Source organism: Bubalus kerabau, chromosome 9, assembly GCF_029407905.1.
Source record: "Bubalus kerabau isolate K-KA32 ecotype Philippines breed swamp buffalo chromosome 9, PCC_UOA_SB_1v2, whole genome shotgun sequence".
NCBI classification, from domain to species: Eukaryota; Metazoa; Chordata; class Mammalia; order Artiodactyla; family Bovidae; genus Bubalus; species Bubalus kerabau.
This window is the reverse complement of record NC_073632.1, coordinates 60,582,917-60,606,593: the sequence shown is the minus strand read 5'-3', so window position 1 is coordinate 60,606,593 and position 23,677 is coordinate 60,582,917. Positions and strand designations below refer to the sequence as shown.

At 41.1% G+C, this 23,677-nt stretch overlaps 1 protein-coding gene across 2 annotated transcripts in view; it reads left to right on the top strand.

Annotated features, from left to right (window-relative positions):
* Positions 1–23,677, top strand: part of KLHL32 (kelch like family member 32) — a 200,047-nt gene that overhangs the window by 131,524 nt on the left and 44,846 nt on the right. Inside the window, exons 1-2 of one of the 2 annotated variants that reach the window (XM_055535434.1) lie at positions 7,138–7,446; positions 8,414–8,467. In XM_055535434.1, the coding sequence (XP_055391409.1) occupies positions 7,404–7,446; positions 8,414–8,467 (97 nt within the window). In that variant the 5' untranslated portion in view covers positions 7,138–7,403. Of the gene's footprint in view, positions 1–7,137; positions 7,447–8,251; positions 8,468–23,677 lie in introns of those variants that run through there. The other variant, XM_055535435.1, reaches the window with a different exon arrangement.

Sequence of the window (23,677 nt, the reverse complement as noted above, 5' to 3'; positions counted from 1 at the left end):
CTATAAGACCTTCTAGAACTAACACCCAAAAAAGATGTCCTTTTCATTATAGGGGACCGGAATGTAAAAGTAGGAAGTCAAGAAACACCTGGAGTAACAGACAAATTTGGCCTTGGAATACGGAATGAAGCAGGGCAAAGGCTAAGAGAGTTTTGTCAAGAGAACGCATGGGTCATAGCAAGCACTGTCTTCCAACAACACAAGACTCTACACATGGACATTACCAGATGGCCAATACCGAAGTCAGATTGATTACATTCTTTGCAGCCAAAGATGGGAAAGCTCTATACAGTCAGCAAAACAAGACTAGAAACTGTGGCTTAGATCATGAACTCCTTATTGCAAAATTCAGACTTAAATTGAAGGAAGTAGGGAAAACCACTAGACCATTCAGGTATGACGTAAATCAAATCCCTTATGATTATACTGTGGAAGTGATGAGTAGATTCAAGGCATTAGATCTGATAGAGTACCTGAAGAACTATGGACAGAGGTTGATGACATTGTACAGGAGGCAGTGATCAAGACCATACCCAAGAAAAAGAAATGCAAAAAGGCAAAATGGTTGTCTGAGGAGACCTTAAAAATAGCTATGAAAAGAAGAGAAATGAAAGGCAAGGAGAAAAAGAAAGATATACCCAGTTGAATGTAGAGTTCCAAAGAATAGCAAGGAGAAATAAGAAAGCCTTCCTCAGTGATCAGTGCAAAGAAATAGAGGAAAACAATAGAATGGGAAAGACTAGAGATCTCTTCAAGAAAATTAGAGATACCAAGGGAACTTTTCATGCAAAGATGGACACAATAAAGGACAGAAATGGTATGGACCTAACAGAAACAGAAGATATTAGGAAGAGGTGGCAAGAATACACAAAAGAACTGTACAAAAAAGATCTTCATGACCCAGATAATCATGATGGTGTGATCACTCACCTAGAGCCAGACATCCTGTAATGCATAGTCAAGTGGGCCTTAGGAAACATCCCTACGAACAAAGCTAGTGGAGGTGATGGAATTCAGTTGAGCTATTTCAGATCCTAAAAGATGATGCTGTGAAAGTGCTGCACTCAAATATGCCAGCAAATTTGGAAAACTCAGCAGTGGCCACAGGACTGGAAAAGGTCAGTTTTCATTCCAGTCCCAAAGAAAGGCAATGCCAAAGAATGTTCAAACTGCCACTCAATTGCACTCATCTCATATGCTAGCAAAGTAATGCTCAAAATTCTCTAAGCCAGGCTTCAACAGTACATGAACTATGAGCTTTCTGATGTTCATGCTGGATTTAGAAAAGGCAGAGGAACCAGAGATCATATTGCCAACATCCTTTGGATCATTGGAAAAGCAAGAGAGTTCTGGAAAAACATCTACTTCTGCTTTATTGACTATGCCAAAACCTTTGACTGTGTGGATCACCACAAACTGTGAAAATTCTTAAAGAGATGGGAATGCCAGACCACCTGACCTGCCTCCTGAGAAATCTGTATGCAGGTCAAGAAGCAACAGTTAGAACTGGACATGGAACAACAGACTGGTTCCAAATTGAGAAAGGAGTATGTCAAGGCTGCATATTGTCACCCTGCTTATTTAACTTGTATGCAGAGTACATCATGAGAAATGCTGGGCTGGATGAAGCACAAGCTGGAATCAAGATCACTGGGAGAAATATCAGTAACTTCAGATATGCAGATGATACCACCCTTATGGCAGAAAGTGAAGAAGAACTAAAGAGCCTCTTGATGAAAGTGAAAGAGGAGAGTGAAAAAGTTGGCTTAAAACTCAACATTCAGAAAACTAAGGTCATGGCATCCAGTCTAATCACTTCATGGCAAATGGGGAAACAATTTTATTTTTGGGGGCTCCAAAATCACTGCAGATGGTGACTGCAGCCATGAAATTAAGATGCTTGCTCCTTGGAAGAAAAGTTATGACCAACCTAGACAGCATATTAAAAAGCAGAGACATTACTTTGCCAACAAAGGTCCATCTAGTCAAAGCTATGGTTTTTCAAGTAGTCATGTATGGATGTGAGAGTTGGACTATAAAGAAAGGTGAGCACCAAAGAATTGATACTTTTGAACTGTAGTGTTGGAGAAGACTCCTGAGAGTCCCTTGGTCTTCAAGGAGTTCCAACCAGTCTGTCCTAAAGGAAATCAGTCCTGAATATTCATTGGAAGGACTGATGTTGCAGCTGAAGCTCCAATACTTTGGTCACCTGATGCGAAGAACTGACTCATTGGAAAAGACCTGATGCTGGGAATGATTGAAGGCAAGAGGAGAAGGGGACAACAGAAGATGAGATGGTTGGATGGCATCACTGACTCAATGGACATGAGTTTGAGCAAGCTCCGGGGGTTGGTGATGGACAGAAAGAGTCAGACAAAACTGAGGAATTGAACTGAACTGATGGTAAAACCAACAAATCAGGAGACCACTGCCATTGAAACGATACTTTGTTACTTACAGTTCCCAAGACAGCAGCATGGCAAAGCCTGTGGGGCCACAGGGGGAAGTGCCAGGGTTGATCAGGAGGTGGAAGGAGTGAAGGGAAATAGTGGGCAAGAGCATTTGTTGTGGCCCCCTCAGGAAAGGAAGGCCGATTAAGCAGGCTTATCCAGTCTAAGGTATATAGGCTGTCTCTAGGTGTCTGCTACTTAGCCCTAGGTTCATTGAGCGCATGCGTGGTCAATCACTTCAGTAGTGCCCAACTCTTTGGACCTCATGGACTGTAGCTCACCAGGCTACATAGGAAATCCATAGGATTTCCCAGGTGAGAATACTGTAGTGGGGTGCCAATTCCTCCTCCAGGGGATCTTCCCAACCCAGGGATCAAACCTGCATCTCCTATGGATCCTGCATTGGCAGGTGGGTTCTTTATCACTTGAGACACCTGGGAATGCAGAGGAATATTGACACCTGGAGCCCACTAGAGGAGGTGGGTGGCAGTTTGGGCTCTTGATTGGTTACTCTGCATATGAAAGGTGCATCCTTCTAAAAACTGGCTATCCCAAGGGAGAGGTGGTCCCTCCCCAGTCAGTGAGGCCCCTGATGCCAGAGCATCAACATACAGAAAACAAGAAAATATGGTTAATATGCACCCACCCCACCCTTTGCCAAGTTAATCTGCCCTTCGTCATTTATCAGCTGCATGTTGGCTTGTCTTGGACACCGTTAGTATCTTTCCACTCCAGGTCAGATCTATCCACAGGGCATTTATAGCTCTCTGTTCTACCCTTTGTAACCTTTACTTCAGTGATAATTTTCCATTCATTTTCAACACCTTTTATTAATGGCTTACTCTTCCAATAGACTATACATCTTATGAAGCCTGAGACCTGCCTATTTTTCTTCGTCTCTGTTTTATTTATGCCTGGTGTGGTTCTGGCACATGATGTGAATGTATAGGTCATTGAAATAGTGGAAGCCAGGCAAAGGTGTGTAGGACTGTTACACTACAGGGTAAGCAGGTCAGCAGGTTATGGAAGACTATGCATTGTAACTGAGTTTGGACTTTTCTCCATTAAGCAAATGGATACCTATTGATGGGTTTTAAACAGATGATCAGTATGGTTGCTGCTGCTGCTGCTGCTGCTGCTAAGTTGCTTCAGTCATGTCTGACTCTTCACGACCCCATGGGCTGCAGCCTACCAGGCTCCTCCGTCCATGGGATTTTCCAGGCAAGAGTACTGGAATGGGTTGCCATTGCCTTATCCATCAGTATAGTTAGATTCTTGTAAAAAGAGAGGATTGAGAGTCTGATACTGGGAGCAGGGATTTCAATTCAGGACCCTATTGTAGGAAGTCTGGATAGGAGATGAACAGAACAAGAAATGCTAAGGAGGAAGAGCCAACAGAACTTGGTGACCAACTGGCTATGAGGGAGGAATATAGCCCACCTTTGGGGACCCTGCTATGGGGACAGAATGTGGTCATTCTCCAAGAAGGGGGATATAGAAGAAGATGCAAGTTTGCAAAATATAAGTTCAGCGTTGGTATATTGAGTTCAGTATGGCTGTGGAATATCCAGGAGAAGATGTCCTGTTATAGGCAGTTGGGAAAATGAATTCAGAGCTTAGGAGAGAGGTTTGGGCTAATAATATAGAAGTGGGAGGCCTCAACATGTAATCAATTTATGACTCAATTGTATGGTTTTTACTTGGCTTGCCTCCTTTTCCCTGACTTACTGGTGCAGCTTATTTAAGACTTTGATACATGAAGGGACCACATTCTTCACTTGGCCCTCCTTGCATCAGTGATGAATCAGGGTTTATGGATGCCAAACAACAGTGCTCAAATGTACTTCAATGGTTCCTTGCCTGCCAAATCTACTGTCTGCTTTCTATGGACCAAGCTGTGTGGTAAGTGCTTTTCTGTCATCTCTATAACAACATGAACTGGGTGGACTCTCCATTTTGTAAATGAGGAATAACAGAGGTTCAGTGACTGATCCAAGGTCATAGCCAACAATAATAATTAACATGCTGGATTTGAACCAGGTCTACCTGATTCTGTGGGCTTTGCTCTTCTCCACCAACCTGGATTGCCTCTGAGTGCCTGTGGCTGTTGATGGTTTGTTCTGCTCCTGAATACAATTGTTCTTTCTCTTTCTTATATATATAAAAGAGTTCTTTCAAAAAAAGTCTAGAAATATGTACAGAAACATTAATAGTGATTATCTCTGCATGGTGAAATAGGAATGATTTTTGTTTTCTTTTCCATGCTTTGTACTTCCTGAGTTTTATGCAATGAACAAATATATTACTGTTTATAACCAGACACATAATGGCACTATTTCCATAACAGTGATGATTTTTTTTTTCCATGCAGAGAATTATAGATGAACATTCAATGCAGTTTAACCAGTGCTTCCCACCTCTCCCATCACATTAATGGGAATCCTTAAAAGCAGCATTATTTTTTGCTTGCACATGGTCTTAGCCAATAGAACAAGAAGCGATGATTTTGCTCAAGACTCACATGAGCACATGGCCCCAGTAGGAGGGATGTATACTGTGGTATCAAGACCTCAGTGAAGGTTTTGTTTTTTCCTCTCAGTTCCCCACTTTACACAGTGTGACTACCGAGGTGCTAAGTATGCATAGCAAGGGGAACCAGAAGCTTTGACAGAGAGAGCACTGGCGATTTGGAGAGATTATGCTTTTAAGCCGCAGAGAGGTGAAATGAAAAGGTAAAGTTAGGGAGCACTTTTAACTGTTGTTTCTCTCGTGCACCAGTATATGTCAGTTGAGTTTGCCTTTGCTCTTCACTCAAGCATTGACACTTGTCCATTTAGCCTTCATTCTCCACTAATATCAAATGCTCTGTTAGATTGGATTTGGGAGTGATATAAAATTATACCCTTAGGAAACAAAAATATTTCAGGACTGTGGAAGTAGGAATTAAATGATTACATTCAAAAGGAACACAGCAGAAGAGAAACACACTTTTTAAAATCCCGTATTAATTCTCTGGTCTGCTGCAATTTTGAACTGGACTGACTTCTAATCTGAAGAAAACCAGTATCTCTATACAAAGATACTTAAAAAAGAATATTTGATTGCTACTGCATAATCCAGCCCCAAACTCATTGTCATGTACGCCTTTTTGGCAGAATGAGTGGGGGGGCGAGGGGGGCAGGAAAAACCACTGTCCCTGTGCTGTGCGCGTTCATGTTTTACTTGGCCGAGCATGGTTGTTTCTGCCTCTGCGCATGCTCGTGTTTCTGCACGGTGCCGCCGGCCAATGCCCCACTGAATTGAGTCAAGGTTTACGCGTGCGCCCCGGGTGCCTGGAAGGCGCTGACACCCCACGCTTCTGAGCGACTGCAGAGTGACTTAGTAGTAGAAGCCACGTCGCTCAGTCATGTCCGACTCTTTGCGACCCCATGGGCTCTAATAGTCCATGGAATTCTCCAGGGCAGAATACTGGAGTGGGTAGCCTCTCCCTTCTCCTTGGGATCTTCCCAACCCAGGGATCCAACCTAGGCTTCCCGCATTGCAGGCAGATTCTTTAGCAGCTGAGCTGCCAGGGAAGGCTGCAGAGTGACTTACCTGGAAGCTAAAATCGTATCCAGGGCCCAGAAGCAGTTAAACTTCCTTCCTAGATGTACTGACTAGAAATAACTTACTCATTCCAAGAAGATGGCCCTAAAGTTGGCTGTAGAAGCTCCACGTGCAAGGGTTACACATTCTTTTCTTCCATAGTAGAATTTACCAATCTGAAAAGGTAAGATTTGGAGAATGAGTTTAAACAGTACTTTAAAAAATCGGTGCTGGAGGCAGAATCTGCAGTATTCCTTTGATAAAGTCTGCTGAATGGAAAGCCAACATATTTTAATTGAGTGGCTGTGAGTGGACCCTTAGATATTTTGAGTTGTAATGAATTTTAGTGGTTAACTGTGGTAAACTTCATTTCAAAGACAAGTTATTTATTCTTTTTCAATTGTGTTGGTAAATAGAGCTATTAAGAGCCAGAATCTTATGTCTGATTACTGAAGTCATGTAGCTTGACTCCTGTTAGGAATGTAATTAAAGTGTCATCTCCCACCAAAAGACATAGAATCTAAAGAAAAAGAATCAGGTGGCTGTGATGATGATGCAACTGTTACTCTGAGACCTGTTTTTACATCTTCATTATACTTTTCATTATTTAGAAAAACATTGTACAGTAGAAACATAATGGAAGTCATATATATTAATTTAAAATTTTCTAGTAGCTGCATTAAAAGTTAAAAAAACAGGTGAAATTAGTGATAATATATTTAATCTACTATATCCAGAGTAATACCATTTCAACATATAATCAATATAAAAATTAATGAGACATTTTACATTCTATTTTTCTTACTCTTTGCTTTCATATATATTTAACATTATGCATGCATGCATGCTCAGTCACTCAGTCATGTCAGACTCTTTGTGACCCCATGGAGTGTAACCTGCCAGGCTTCTCTGTCCATAGGATTCTCAGGCAAGTAATACTGGAGTGGGTTGCCATTTCCTCCTCCAGGGGATCTTCCCCACCCAGGGATCGAACCCACATGTCCTGCATTGGCAGGTGAATTCTTTACCACTGCGCCACCTGGGAAGCCCATATTTAACACTTAGAGCACATCTCAAATCACACTGGCTACATTTCAGATGCTGAATAGGTACATATGGCTAGCTAGTAGGCTACCATGTGGAAGAGTGCCCGTTTAGCACATATTCCTTTAAACCTTAAACTGGGATGGAAACAGATATGTTAGAATATGTAGGTCTTAGAAAGAGTTCTTAATACTTTTTAGATAACTAAAAACAGGGCTAAGTATGTTGAAAATAAATCAGTCAATGGACTAAAATAGCCATCTGATGGTGTTCTGCATTCCTTAAGTTACTGGGAAATATTGTAATAATAATTGCAAGTTGAAAATGAGAACTAGGACAGAGCCTACTCTCAGTCTACTTGAAATAGGTAAGTTTTCCATCAACAAACCTGCATGCTAACTATGGTTCTTGCAGAGGTACAAGGCAGAGATTTCACAGATGTCCTGGCTTCTGGGGGCATTATTTTATAGCTTGGCTATGAGTTTGAGAACTTGTAGAGACATGCAAAATCCTACCCCATCCCCTCACAACACAGTATTGCAACAGAAACTCTGAAAAGATTGCCATTGATTGTCTGAAGTTGATAAAAGCAAAGAACAATTATAAATCGTTCATCTCAGGTGCATTCAATATAGAATTACTCAGGACAGGAATATTTTCTGTGAGATTTCCTCATTCCCTGAGACTATACATGTAAAAATCTTTGTTTTAATTCATTGTCAGTTGTTTTTAACTCTGTGTTTAATTTGAGGTTTTGGGAAAAGAGTAGGGCTCCCACACTACCTGCCCTCATTTTCTCTTTAGTAGAAAAAATGTATCACCTGAGAGCTATAAAATGAAAAAAATTATTTTCATTGGGAAAATGTTCCTAAAAGGTTGTAAAGTAACATTTTTGCCAGTGAAACCAGAAAGCCCTTTCAGTCCCTTTATTAAGACGTCCTTAAGTACATGGGTTTTAAGAGGGGCAAAATAAGGGGGGAAAAGTGTTAAATTCTAGAATACTAGTTCTCTGCCCAGAGCCTTGTAATGAGGATTTTGTTGTTTTGTATAGTTCCTTTTCTCTCACTCCTGTCATGCAAACTTTGGGGAGTCTGAATTTCTTGCTTATTCATTCTTGGATTGATTTCTAAGAGATCTTTTTCCATTTTTATTTTTATTTTTTTGACACCCAGGAATTAAATAGCTTTAATTACTTGGATCTGTACAGACTTGCTGACCTCTTTAACCTCACTTTGTTGGAGAAGGCAGTGATCGATTTCTTAGTGAAACACCTCTCTGAGCTCCTGAAGAGTCGGCCGGAGGACATTCTAACGCTGCCTTATTGTCTGCTTCAGGAGGTACTGAAGAGCGACCGCCTGACCTCCTTGAGCGAAGAGCAGATCTGGCAGGTAAGGGCACTCTGCATGGGTCCTCCTTCGGCGCGAAGTCATGGAATGATTAAAAGTTAAAGGACTGAGGAAGAATGACAACTATTTTGTCTGGTTTGCTCCACATTGGAGTTGAAGTTTTAGAAGTCATGTCCTTGATGGGCAAGTAATTGGAGAACACCAGCCCTTGAGGCTTCATCCTGCTCAGCTTAACTGAGGGAATCACAGGTAAGATTCCTCAGACCCTCACCATGGCTTTCCTGAACCTAAGGGGGTTACATCAGAAAGAGTCAAGGGTTTTTATTCTCTTGCCAAACATAGATGCTGAAGCTGAATATGAGAAGGATAGATTGTAAAGTGATATTTATGCCTATTTAAGACCAATGGAATCAGAATCAATTCTGGGCTTTCCAGTAAACAGTTCAGAAACAGGCCTTTGTTACAGTAGAGAGCAGCTGGGACCTTAAATGAGACGAAGCGCTTTCTGCTTCGCATTGGGAAAATCTCTTTCCTTCCTTCATTCTGTGCTCGTTGCTGTTTTCCTATGCCCTGCTTTTTTACCTGACATAGCATTCCTTTCAGATACCCTTTGTTTAGGGGACAGAGGATGTTTTGTGTTTTCAAGTTGATTATTCAATTGAAATCCATTGTGTTCATCTCCAGTGACTATACTTGAACAATCCACACAGTGTCTTTGGAAAACTGTCACCACACAGTCACCACAGTCTGACTGTTTTCCAAAGACAGAGTCCATCTTTCCCCGCTTCTCCTTATACTTTCCGTCTAGGATCCTCTCTGAAGCAGTCGCTAGCCATCTTGTTACTTCTTGGATTCCGTACCTTCAAGATTTCATGGTCATTTGAAAAATATTTATATACAGAATACAAGTAAAAATATGAAGTCTTCTATTAGCAGATGAGGCACCTTGTATCCTATCAAAAGACATTCAGAGAATACTTTAATTCTGGCTGAAATGGAGTCATAGGTAGTTGTGAATTGTCCAATGTCTGATTCTCTGGTGGTGGTGATTTAATTGCTAAGTTGTGTCCAACTCTTTGTGACCCCATGGACTATAGCCTGCCAGGCTCCTCTGTCCATGGGGATTCTCCAGGCAAGAATACTTGGGGTGAGTTGCCATTTCCTTCTCCAGGGGATCTTCCTGACTCAGGGATCGAATCCAGGTCTCCTGCATTGGCAGGCAGATTCTTTACCACTGAGCCATCTGGGAAGCCCACATCTGATTCTACTGATGGCTTATTTTCCTGATGCCCTTCTCCCTAATTTCTTTGTTTATCTTACTTTAATCAGCAACTTTCCTCTTCACCATTGCTTCCACCAGTGAGGATAAGAGCTGCAGTGTACTGAGGGCCTTCCAGGACCCAGGCTCTTTGCAAACGTACTAAATTATCATCACAACAGGCCCGAAGGATGGCTGTTAACATTCCATCCTCCGGACAAACAAAATGAGGCTTCAGTGTCTTGCCTCAGGGTTACAAAGCAGATCCAGGCTTCAAATCCATGTTTGCTGACACCTGCCCTCATCTTTCAAGTATTCCATGCTGTCTTGACAAGAAAATATAAGTGAAAAAAACAAGCCACAAATTATTTTCTGCTTCTTAGGTATATCTCATAATGTTTGTTCAGGCAGAGGTCAGAAGTGTTGGTGAGGATGAGTTTGGGGTATGAATTTTAATTATCTGTGGAAAGCACAAATCATCAGAATTACTCTGGTTAATTCAAAGTGAGGAATTGTCATATTTTTCTTGACTTCCCAAAGGGAAAAAGACTTAGAATGAATTCTGCATTTGATTATTTCTAACCAAATTGAGATGTGAGCCAACCATCCCTGTGGCTTCTGTCTCTTTTTGTGGCATGGTTGAAAGCACTGCCAGGTATCAACATGGTAATGTACAGATGTGCGAGTGTCCAAAAATTTCACGCTATTCACATAGGAGTTCCTGTAATTGCCTCTCTAAAGGTTACTAATATTATAATGTAGAATCTCAAAAGCTGCTTTCTGCTGCAGGCAATATTTTCTTAGACTTGGTCCTAAAGAAAGAATTAAAAGACTCACAGAAATATTATCAATTTAGGCATTCAACAGGCAATGAGAAACTATTTTTGCATTATCTTTGTAAATAAGTAATTCCCTAGTACTCAACTCAATAGAGAAAAATCAGATCAGTCCAGTTATATCACCTCAAGTATAGTTAAGTTCACCATTTTTGCTGAGGTTATACTGGTAATGCAATATACCAGGGAAGAATCTGATATTCAGCCCAGGGTGAAGATTGGGTATGCCGGAGGATTAGTGTCAGGGTGACTTTATGGAAGTGAAACTTGATGGACAGGTTGGAGACAGATCTACAGAATCTCATTAAATTGCTGAATTGTTCATTACGGAACGTTCTCACTGTAATAAAGTGCTCATTGACTTTGACAAATCCCTATCCCGTGTCTGAAAGAAGAACAGTGAATCTAGGGGTGTTGGGGAGGAAACAGAAAATTGGCACAAAGCAGGACACGTAATAGAAAAGCGGATGGAGGGATGGTGCTGTTTGATTATGTGCAACTGGTAACTTATGTGAGAGCTCAGTAAACACACATACACCCTTACACATGTGGCTCTTCCACCTGCTGATCTACTGCTAATGTAATCCGGGATATCTACTTCATTTGGCAAAAGGCCCAATTTTGATTATTCACCATACTTCACACAGTTTGTCTCTAAAGACATGTCACAAGAACTGTCACTTTATCCTAACTGAACAGACTCTTTTTTTCTTTTTCCTACTATCCCTTATCCAGTCCCTTTCCTGCTAAAATGTGCTAAAGCCCGTGATAACCATTCCGTGCATCTGAAAACCTATGAAATCCCCTGAGATTATGCTTTTTGTCTGCTCTCTCTTCTTCCACCTGACCTTTAAAAACTTTATCTTAAGTCTTCTCTCTCACAGAGGATTCTTCATCCCCCCTAAACAATTATTTTCTCCCTTCCATAGCCTGAAACTACTGGGCCTGTTCATTAACTTCACTTTATATTCACAGGTACTGATGAGACTTTATCACATATGTACTTCGGATATATAAAGACAGAGAAGTCCCCTAAAAAAATCTTTTTTTTTTTTTTTTTTAATTCAGTTCAATTCAGCTCAACAATTTGGTCTTAGAGTTCAAGGCCAGCAATTTCTCAGATTCCAGATTGGTTATTGGGTTCACAGAAAGAGGAGACTAAAAGTGAGCAAATCAGCAGAGGAGGAAACATGGGGCGTGAGGTCACTGGCATCCATGACCTGGCAAATCTCCACCAGTTTTACTTTGCTTTCAGGTTTTAGCTTTGACTTAGGACTTTGTTTCAGCAGGGGCCTGTTAAATTTCTCTTGTTAGATTCAACATATAGTTTCAGATGACTGAGCCAGAGGTCCTGCTCTAAAACTTAGAGTGAAACCATGAAACAGTTCCATTCCACTCCCACTTATTGGAGGTACTGGATAATCTGTTTTTTCCTCAGGAAGGTATATTCTCTGCCTTTTTTTTTTTTTTTTAAACCACAGTCTTTTCTGAGAATAAAGGGGAAGTTACCTTCTATGACAGTGTAGTTTGTAGAAAAACCTATATATTATGTAAATTCTTGTATTTGCTAGCATAGGGAGACAGTGTGGCTGTCCACCTATCAATATTCTTTGTTGTTGTTGCACCACATGGCATGTGGGATCCTAGTTCCCTGACCAGGTATCAAACCCAGAATCCCTGTATTTGAAGTGTTGAGTCTTAACCCCTGGACTGCCAGGGAAGTCCCTATCCATCAGTATAAACTAAGCACCTACTAAATGCCCCAAACCATGGAATGTAAGGCAGAGTACAAGTTAGCTAACTCCATTTCCCTCTCCTAATCTTCATGCCAATTGGGAGGGATCCTTCTGGTTTTAAACCATTACCCCGCTCTCTGGATTATTATTTCATCTCTGAAGTAGCAGAAACAAGGATATTTAAAAATGGGTACAGTAGATTGTTGAATTACAAATGAGTATTTATTGTATACCTGTTATGTGCTCGGCACAGTTGTAGAAGTTAGATCCTGGGGTAAAAAGCTCTTTAAAAGTGTTCAGTTGTTGGGTTAGAGAGATTTAGCTTAGCTTTATTTCTGAACATGGAAAAGTTTTGTTTACCTTTAATTCTTATTTTATTAACTATTTCCTACTTTCAGTGAAAAGCACTTATTATTTAATAAGTGTTAATTATATATCAGTGGTTTTCATCCTTTACTAACCTTGGCTTGAGGGCTCCTCCTCATATTTTGAGCCTAACTTTGCCTGGACTTCAGTAGATAATAAGAGCAGACGATTCAGTGGTCACATCACTGATGTCAGACAAGACCAGACCTTGGCAGGGAAAGTCTTTTTTATCCCAGTCATGTCCCGTTTCGGAGAAGGCAATGGCAACCCACTCCAGTGGGTTCTTGCCTGGAAAATCCCATGGACGGAGGAGCCTGGTAGGCTGCAGTCCATGGGGTCGCTAGGAGTTGGATATGACTGAGCAACTTCACTTTCACTTTTCACTTTCATGCATTGGAGAAGGAAATGGCAACCCACTCCCGTGTTCTTGCCTGGAGAATCCCAGGGACGGGGATCCTGGTGGGCTGCCATCTATGGGGTCACACAGAGTCGGATACGACTGAAGTGACTTAGCAGCAGCAGCAGCATGTCCCATTTTAGTTTGGCAAAGAGCAACCATGTCACGTGGTTTGGGGCTGGGGGGATTGGAGTGGGTAATCATGTTTACCTTTGTCTTTGATTCTTCGTCCCCAGAGCTACAGGCTGTACCTGTAGGCTTTGTGTTGAATGCTACCTTCTTGTTCTCTTACACTCTATAAATAATGAATTAAAAACAATAATGTATAGTTTTCATATTAAAATGTATTAAATGGATAATAAGGCATCCTACCATTCCTATAAAAGGCTGGATTTATTCTAAGAAAATTGGTATACTAAATGAGTTTCACCTTTTAAAACAGCATTTTTTTCTTGTGTTTTAGTTGGAAATTTGCTTCTGTAAGTCATCCTGTTAGTAACACGTTCAGTTTATATCTCTAGAGATGTAAGTCACATATTGTTTAGAGTAGTCAACAACCTCTGATGCAGTGATTTTTTTGACAGGCCCCTCCTGGGCTTTTATCTACTCCACAAACTACTCACCTTAGGTTTGATTTAATCATTTCCCTCAAAAGGAGTCCCAGAAAGTGAACCCAAACAAAAAGCTACTATCCCTTTATAGTTGGAAAATAGAGGACACTAGCGATGTGCTCAGCGTTCGACTTTTATCTCTATGATGATAAACTGTCCCAGATGCACCTCTGGCCAGGGAGAAGGGAGGACTTCAAACAGTCCTATGTGTCCAACAATACCATCGTAACACTTTGCATCTGAATATCACATCCCAGTTTCCAGAATGCGTCTGCATTTTGCATTGCTTTGTGCTCCTGTGGTTGAAATGGGGAAACTGGAGTAACAGAGCTAGAAATCAAATTCACGTCTTCTAATTCTTGGGTTTTTCCCACTTTGGCCCATAGCTGCTAAGTTTATAATAGAAGCGCAAAAATACTTGGGGTGTGATGGACACAGAGGTGCATCAAGTTAATCCTGTGACTTGAAAAGAAATTAGGAAGGGCTTGGCTGTTCCTGTTCCCTGATGTGGTGCCAGCAGGTTGAAGGGGTAGTGGCCAGCTCTGCGCCTTCATGCCTGTGTCATGTGGCTAACTCTGACTCTGCTCCCTGTGCTTAATTGTGCTCCCTCACCCAGTGCCTGATTGCTTCCCAGTGGGGACTGACCTCTGCCAAATACAGTGGTGATTTATTTGCTAATTTTGGGTGTATTGAAATGATATGGGTGGATTGGAAAATGAAATTCTTTTGCTTGGACATTTCAACATCACCCAGCCTTTACCTTTTCTTCAGTGCTTTATTCATTGTTAATTCTTTTTTAAAAAATATTTATTTATTTGGCTGCGCTGGGTTTTATTTGTAGCATGTGGGATCTTTTTTAGTTGTGGCGTGTAGGATCTAGTTCCCTGCCTGGGAATCAAACACAGGCCCCCTGCATTGGGAACACGGTGGAGTCCTAGCCATTGGACCACCAGGGAACTCCCTCATTGTTCATTTTTGTTCATTGTATGTACTCCCTTAAACAGCTTTGCAAATCTTTGTCAATCACTGCAGTAGAGTCCAAGCCTCAAAGAAATTAGACTGTGGGTGACTGTTTAATCAAAAAGCTCCATAAGTAGTATCCTCATTCTTACACTTGGTAGCTGGAAATGAAATAAAATATTGTGGCCTAAGAACTCTTATCCCTACCCCCTAATTACAGTCTTTCATTATATCCCTACCTTTCTTCAGTTTAATTTCATATATGCATGTATCATTTCTATTTCTTCAGAGAGGCCCTTTCTGGGCATCTTAACTAAATGTGTACAGTTTCTCAGTTTTCTTCCTGAAGCTTCTGGCAGTCCCTCCCAAATACCTACAGTCTTTCCTACAAATGTGATGAGGGCATCTTCACTTCCTTTTTACTAGATGTTACACTGAGAATCGGAGAAGCAATGGCACCCCACTCCAGTGCTCTTGCCTGGAAAATCCCATGGATGGAGGAGCCTGGTAGGCTGCAGTCCATGGGGTCGCTAAGAGTCGGACACGACTGAGCGACTTCACTTTCACTTTTCACTTTCATGCCTTGGAGAAGGAAATGGCAACCCACTCCAGTGTTCTTGCCTGGAGAATCCCAGGGATGGGGGAGCCTGGTGGGCTGCTGTCTATGGGGTCGCATAGAGTCGGACACGACTGAAGTGACTTAGCAGCAGCAGCAGCACACTGAGAATAAACAGTGGTTCATTCACATCCCAAATAGTGCTGTGCCCAGAGGATGTTTGATCCTGGGAGTGCCCCTAGCTGGACACTGAGTGCTTCTGCTAGTTCAGGTCTTGTTGCTCAGAGGGGCCAGAGTGTGTATTCAGTCACTTGTCCTGATCTGCATGCGGCTGATTCCTTGTGAGGACTCATCCCCGAGTTGACTAGTGGCCCTGCTGTTGTTCGTCTGGACTGTGTGCCTTTGAGAGATGCACGCCACATTCATTTCAGAGGGACTTTGCTCCAGCTAATCCTCAGTGCTAGAGCTGTGCATTGTCAAGAGGCCATGCAGGGCAGTGATTATCAGAAATTACAGGAGACCTAACTTGTATTCATGTGCTGCTGTTCCCATGAGTTAATAGTTTCTTTTTCCTTCCTTTTATTTTGTTTTAAATGAGCACAACAGAACAACAAGGTGATTTATGAGATATGACATATTTATGTTCTCTGCTTCTAATTTTCATTGTGATTCATGTTGTTTCCAGACTGATATTTTTGTTGTTGCTGCTGTGAGAAGGAAAAAGATGACTGGAGAATATTACTTATGCATTGGTAGCCTGCAGTCATATTGCTGCTACCTGGGTTATCAGGGATTTAAAAATAAAACCCAAACTGTATGCTAAACATGAGGTAGAAACCTTGAGGCCAGGCATAGAAGTTCATCAATAATAATAACACCAATAATAATTTTTACAATCCTTAGCTTTACACTTCTTAAGCACTTTTACACACATCATTTCATTCAGGTCTCCCATCAGCCTTGTTAAGGTTGATAAGGCAACTATCATCCAAACTTTAACAGGTGAGGAAATGAAAACTCAGAGAGGACAAGTGGTTGACTTCCTTCACAGTATGGATTCAATATAGATCTCACTGTGTTCTCTTCAAATACTCCGAATCACTAAGAAAACAGAAACTCAGCGTACCTGATACAGCTTCTCAAAAGTCAAACCGACTATATTGCTCTATAATGCGTGAGCCAGCAGTCTACATTTCCTAATAAATTATCAGTTTTCACTTTCACCTGTTGTGCTGCTTTGTGGGAAGTTGCAAAAATGACTCTTAATAAGTTGTACAGAAAAGTGTCGCTGAAGGTCTTTCTTTTATCAGAGCCTGGAAAATTGAGGCTCTAGATGGTTTGATGAGAAGGAGTGAATGGAGCACTCTGGCAGAGGTAGGGAACCACCTTGCGTTCCCTGGAGGTACAAAGTCATACAGTGCAAAGCAGGAAGAGACAGCCCATAATGGAGGATCACTTAAAATCCGACCAAGAGATTTCGATCGGTGTGAAAAAGAACTTAGAACATGGTTATTTCTGTTGCACGGAGAAGGCAATGGCAACCCACTCCAGTTTTCTTGCCTGGAGGATCCCAGGGACGGCGGAGCCTGGTGGGCTGCCGTCTATGGGGTCGCACAGTCGGACACAACTGAAGCGGCTTAGCAGCAGCAGCATTTCTGTTGCAGCCTTGCAGGCTGAGTGATGGAAAGTCTTCAGACTGTTGTGAGAGTGAGGATAAATCAGATGGAAATTATTAATCCTGATATCTTCATTTTATACCTGAATATTAAAATTGAGAAGTTTATGTAGTAGAAAATGACATCTAGGTAATGGCCTAGATATGGGATTTAAGAGAAAGGGAGAAAAATATTAATTTATTAACACTGATAAATGTTAAGTGTCTTTCTGGTAGAAATGAGCTTGTACCATGTCCTGCATTGCCAGACTATTTCTATAGGAACCCTTACCAGGCCAGCTGGGTGCCTGTTGGCCGTGGTATTTGTGCCAATTGGCCATATCAGACCATGGAGATTGCCTGTTCTGGGTATTCTAGAGGACAGGCTCTCAACTTAGCCGTGGAGTGAGCCTCTGGGTTTGTTTATATTCCAAAGAGATGTCTGGGGAACCTTTGGCATCTATTTTTAAATGCCGACACCCTTTCACTCTGCTTCACGCACCCCTGCCTCCAGGCCTGGCTACAAGTAAAACTAAAGAACAACATCTCTCAACTTACCTGGAGGGAAAAGGTGGCCATTCTAAGATAGTAATCATGGGCAGTATTCAGAAATATGAATAGTTGAGGTTCTCCTCTTTAATAGGACCACCTCTTTGTTACTTGGGGTGCCACATTGGAGGAATGAAAACAGATTTCAGTATTCTAGTAGACAAAACATAACCAGAAAGAAAAATTCTCTTAGGTAAAAAAATCTTTGATGAGTTCTAAAGATAAATAGCACAGGCTTTTGCATTGTTCCTCTTTGTCTATAGGAAGTCAGTTTCAGTAAGTGGTCCAGATACTACTTATGTTTCAAGAACAGAAGCTAAAAAGAGCCGGGCCAGCTGGAGGCTGAATGCACTTATCTTCTTTGTGTGTGTTCTTGTTGATGAGAAATGCCCACACACCAGCTCCTCTGGCCACACAAGGAAGTCAGGTAATTGAAGTAGTGATGGATGGTGCGCTGAAGTTTAAACGTTTTAGGGGGACCTATCTTATTAACACTTTAAAACAAGTGAGCATAATATCATTAATTTTGATTAATTCATTTGCTCTTAATATAGCTTTTAATTTGTAATTCTAGGTGAATTACAATGTAATTTGGCATTAATTATACTAAATTGACTATAAGTCAGCCAATCACAGTGGGAAATTACTCACAGCTGAAAGTAAAACTAGACATCTCCATCCAGAAAGGACAACGCTTAGTTAAGAGGCAAATAGACTTTAGACATCCCTCTCTTTGGCTGTGGGAATGACATTGAACCTGCCGAGGGCTGTAAGCAGTTTCTTATTCTGCTCACTGCTGGGACTGTATACTCTGGAGTGAAGCCCAACACAGAGAGTAAATAATAAAGTAAACAAAGGGATTGATTTGTCAGGTTGCCAGGTCTCCTGAATAATCTTTCTGTTCTTCTCATCTCTTGTACGATTTGAGCCACGTAGAGGGGCTGTGTAGTGCTTTCAGACGATGAATTCCACACCTCTTGGATTCAAGAGGTTAGAACAGACACTGACACGGGTCTGCCTGCTTTTCATCCTCCTGGTCTGTGAACCAGCTAAGGAAATTCTCTCTTAAATCCCATGTGCTGTCAGTGTCCCAAAGCCACTCTTTTTTTTTTTTTTTAATATTTTTATTTATCTGTTTGTTTGGCTGAGCTGGGTCTTGGTTGTGGCTTGTGGGATCTAGTTCCCCAACTAGGGATCAAACCCGGGCCCCCTGCATTGAGAGCTTGGCGTCTTAGCCCCTAGACCACTAGGAAAGTTCCCCAAAGCCACTCTTAATTAACCAATATACAAACTACTTTCTGGGCAGAAGGAAGTCTGTGCTGTAAAAACCAATGCTACTCAGGGAAAAGAAGGAAACCCTCAGGAGATGCAGAGCCTGGTCATTAATAAAGCTTGTTGGAGGCCCCTGTGCACACACCACAAGTAAGATGCCTGAGAAAGTGGTGGGAGAGCGAAGATGGTTTTGTAAAATAATTGTGCTTGAACCATTTGCCAGATATCTTTCTAGGAGAATTGTCTCCTAAAAACAGAATGAAAACTTTGAGATGCTTTGAAGTCATATGGCAAATTTAGCAATATCCTGCTTGAGGTATATGTACATGTAAGTAGAACTATGGAAATTTTGTACATTCTTGATACTTTTGTGGTGAGCACCTGACCCATAAAATGAGATCTAGCTATGAGGAGACTAAATATTGCATGGAAAATTCCAGGCTGTTTTTAATAATTCTTTTTACTTTGTCTATTATATACCCCTATTGTATCATTCCAACTCACAGTCTAGCAAATAAAATGGCCTAAGTTTTATGTAAAAGTTTTGAGTGGAGAGGTTAAAAACTATCCTGTCTCCTGTCTCTTACACACATAGGGGTCGGGTTCACACCACACACACAAACACACTTGCAGGTAGACAGACACATACATGCACATCACAGATTGCATGCATATTAATTTTTACAGCTAAAAAACTTTCCTTTGTTTTGCACTATTGACCTGAATCTTAATACTTTCATGATTGGCTGGTTGATCCCAAAATTAAAGAAGAAAATAGAAGTTTGAAACTTACTTTTGCTACTCCAGGTGTATATTCTATCATAAATTATTTAAGAATATTAATGACTATAGTCTGTGTAGTTGCCACATGAATACAGAAAAAATCATCTCCATTTTTTCCCAAATCTCTTTGTGCCAAATTTCGCCTGGCCTATCGCAGAAATTTCTATTCCTTTTCCTCAAATATTCTTTTTAATGTCAGCATAGGTTTGGTGGGTTCCACCTACCCCTGTGGCTCCCAGTACAGCTACGTGTTCCTAATTCAAAATCACCCTTATTTGATCTGTACCCTCTGATGGATGAGCTCCTTTGAGCTCCTAATGTGGCGGTCTTCAAGAACAGTAAAGGATTTGGGGCAGAGAAACTGGTACTGAAGTAAGCAGAGCAGAGGGGTTGAGAGAAAACATTTACAAGATATTTCTGCCCTCGGTTTTATCATCTCATCATTTAGAATGCCAGTGGAATAAATGGGTCTGTTAATCAAACAGCACTGAGAGGTTAGGTCATTGGAAGCCTTTTTAGTCATTTTGTGCTTTTCAAGAGTGAATTTGTTAGAATTATGCTGAATACCCACTTAAAGCCTCAGCTGATAACCCTACCTGTGTTTTATAACTCTGCACTGTCAGAACTCATAATAAGTCAAACATTCTTTCAGTGGTGCTCATAAGGGAGGAAAAAAAAAACCCCACAAATTTAAGAGTAATTTCAGATTGTAAATGAAAAGGAGAGGCACGACTGTTCATTTGCACCAATCATGCCTTCCTTTCATCTGCTCTGATTAGGCCTGGTGCGGTTTCATCAGACCCCTCCATCACCGAGCTGTCACTCCAGCCGTCTGTTGATTGAAAACAATCAAGGCTCTGATGGCACAATTATTCTGACCCTTTAACTAGAGGCTGCTGTGATAATGAAAGGTTGATTATGATAGTTTGTGCCTCTTTCAGTTTGCCAAGAAGGTTAATTTGGGCATCAGACGGATGTTTAATGGGCGCTTGCTGGCTACACTGAGGTAAATGAGAACGTGCAGTCTTGGATATTGCACGGATATAGTTTGGCTGTCAATCATTGTCATTTGGAGTTTGTGCCTCACACTCTGGAAATCACATTTTATTTTTTCCTTGGGATTTAATTTATTCTGTGCCCTGAGGAAGTTCTTTCACTCAGTGACCTTCACAGCAGCTTTCTCTGCCTTTTTTTTTTCTTTTTTCAAATGGAGCTCAAAGGCACAACACATCTAGAAGAGCATTTTTCTTTCATTTTCACTTAAAAATGGAAACTTTAAAAAATCCATCCTTATCGCTGCCTTCCAATAGAGCAAATGTTCCCATCCTGGTTGTGCAGTGGGGGAGTGTAAATGACAGGGGTACTTTGGCCAGCTTGCTAATGCAGCAGCTCCCACAGTTGTGCACTGTTTGTTACACCAACCAGCAAAGCTGGGAAATTCAGAATGGGCGCATATATGAACTGAAGGCTCCATTCTCCTTATGTTTCTCTCACCAGCCTGTCTCACAGCAGTCTGATGAATTCTTGTTTCCAAGGGCAGCCTCTGCCTCCTTTTCCCTCCTTGGGAAGCATGAGGGGAGGGGTTGAGCTGGAGAGACAGATATTTGTTGACAGAACAACGAAGGTTATTAAAAGTTGCAAATTTCAATTTGTATCATCACAGCACCTAATCTTGTTGCTTTTTGAAGCATAAGGTAAAAAAGATGCAGGCGTCTAATAGTGCTGGTGTTTACAATGCATAGCTCATTTTAGTCCTCTTTTATGCACACCTTTTAAAACAAAAAATAAAGGAAAAGAAAAAATAAAGGAAGGCCTTCATTTCTGTCTCCAAGCTCTGCATAGTGGTCTCATAGATTAGGGACCTGAGAGCCAGAATCACTGTTCTGCGTTTTCATTTATGTTGTCTTCAGGTCCTCCCTTCCGCACTGTGAACATTCAGCAGCATATTTCTACTTAGCTGTGGGACATTTTTTCTTACATGTCAGTTGTAAAACAATTAAGTGTATAGGTGTTAAAGTGACAGCGTCATAATGATTATAATTTTACTTCAAGTGTTCTATTTTCACATTATTTCTTGCTTAAAAAAAAGCTATTCATTTTTGAATGGTAAAGGGAGTCATTAAGCGATAATTCAGTCTCACGTGAAGAGGCTTAAAAAAATGAATTAAGTCATTGAATTCAGTTACTGTTTTAGGCAGCCCTTATTTAAGTAACAGTGCTGTTTAAAATATTTGAAAATATATGAGAATAGGGTCATGCGTGTATGTATATATAGTCTAACCAGATTCTTCATTGCACTAGACCAGGAATAATTATTTTTGTTTAGCTCTCTGGATAGCATGGATAAAATCACCCTCAGGGATGCTTAGTAAAATTACTGATTAGTTATGTCTTGTTTTTATTTCAGCAGCAGAGAATAAAAAGGTAATTAGGGAAGAAAAGTCTCAGTCAAATCAGTCAAGAGAGGTTTTTTCTTTTTAGTATTTAAAAAATAAGATGACTTGCCACAGTGGTATCTATATTTTATTTTTAGATTTATTCTGTTTGCAAATTAATGAGACTTAAGCAAAAAAAAAAAATTTTTTTTTGAAGTATAACACTATTTCAAATCATTTTTGGTCCAAGCCTGACTGTGTTTCTACTTTCCCCCAGCCTGCTGAACCTTTTACCTGTTGTGGAAAACTAATATCTAAAGATAAAGAACTTTCTCTGTGTCCTTATAAGCTCCCAACCACATTCCCAGAACCGTGGTCTCACGGTGACTCCGTTCACTTGAGACTGCATCCCCTCAGCAGTGATGTCCCCCATTACAGGGTCCCCAGAGTCTCTCACACTTCATCTCCTGGCCTCTGCTCCTAGGGCTGGGCTCAGTTACTGGCGCCACTTTCTCTTTCCTCTTCAACTCTTCTTGTCTCCACCTTCGAGGTTCACCTTGTTGTTTCAACACGTTGTTCCTCTGAATGTGGTAAAGATGTCTTGGGTCTGTGACTTCTTCATATTGCAGTCTCATAATTCCTTCAGCAAATTTTTTTTTGCTGACCAAAAAAATTTTTTTTCTCCTTCAGCAAATACTTAAAGATTTCCTTCTGGACGCCTGGCCTTGGGACTGGAACATGCTCCTTCTCTCAGGATAACAGTTACTGTTAATTCCTCCTAGTGCTCTTTCCTTCACCCACTGCAGCCCCTCCCCTCTCATAGGTTTTCTGAGATCGGCAAGCCACTGGTTCTCCTGCACTGGGCCTGTCTTCCCACACACCCATTTTCCACTGTCCTTACTGTTCAGTCACTAAGTCATGTCCAACTCTTTGCAACCCCATGGACTGCAGCATGCAGGCTTCCCTGTCCTTCACTATCTCCCAGAGTTTACTCAAATGCATGTCCATTAAGTCGGTGATGATATCCAACTATATCATTCTCTGCCACCCTCTTCTCCTGCCTTCAATCTTTCCCAGCATCTGGGTCTTTTCCAATGAATCGGCCTTTGCATCAGGTGGCCAAAATATTGGAGCTTCAGCTTCAGTATCAGTCCTTCCAATGAATATTCAGGGTTCATTTCCTTTAGGATTGACTGGTTTGATCTCCTTGCAGTCCAAGGGACTCTCAAGAGTCTTCTCCAACACCACAATTCAAAAACATCAATTGTTCAGCACTCAGTCTTCTTTATGTAACTACATCTATTCATAGTTACACTTATACGTAACTATCCATTTTCCATACATGGCTATTATATATTGGCTTTCTAAGTCACCTCCCCCACTCAAAAAAATCATAATTGTGCTGAAAAGAGTGTATCTTTTTTGACAAAAACATCACTTTTATATTATATTCAAAGGTGCTTCAGGGTATGAGTAGAGGATTCTGTGTTCCCCCATTATTTATACTGTGATGAAATGAAGGTGAAAAATGCAGTGTGAAGTATCTTTTTCACACATTAGTAGCCAGGCTGGAATTCACATGGTGAAGGTGGTTTAGTGGTCAGCATGGCATCTTATATGTGTTCTTTGCAACCTACTGAGTGTAGGCCCTGGTACCCCAGCCCACCAGCTCTATCCCCTGATATTAGAGGCTGGCCCCTGACTGTGTTTAGTCATGTGCTCCAGATAGTGGGTTCCCGACTCCAATCACTGTACTCTCAGCTCCAAATTAATGTTTAAAGTAACCTTTGAGGATTCTTTTCTTTTTCTTTGGAAGCTGCCAACATTAACCCTTACCTGCAGCTTAGGTACTTCCTGAACATCTAATTCATCACGGTACCCTTATTTGAGGGATTTTAC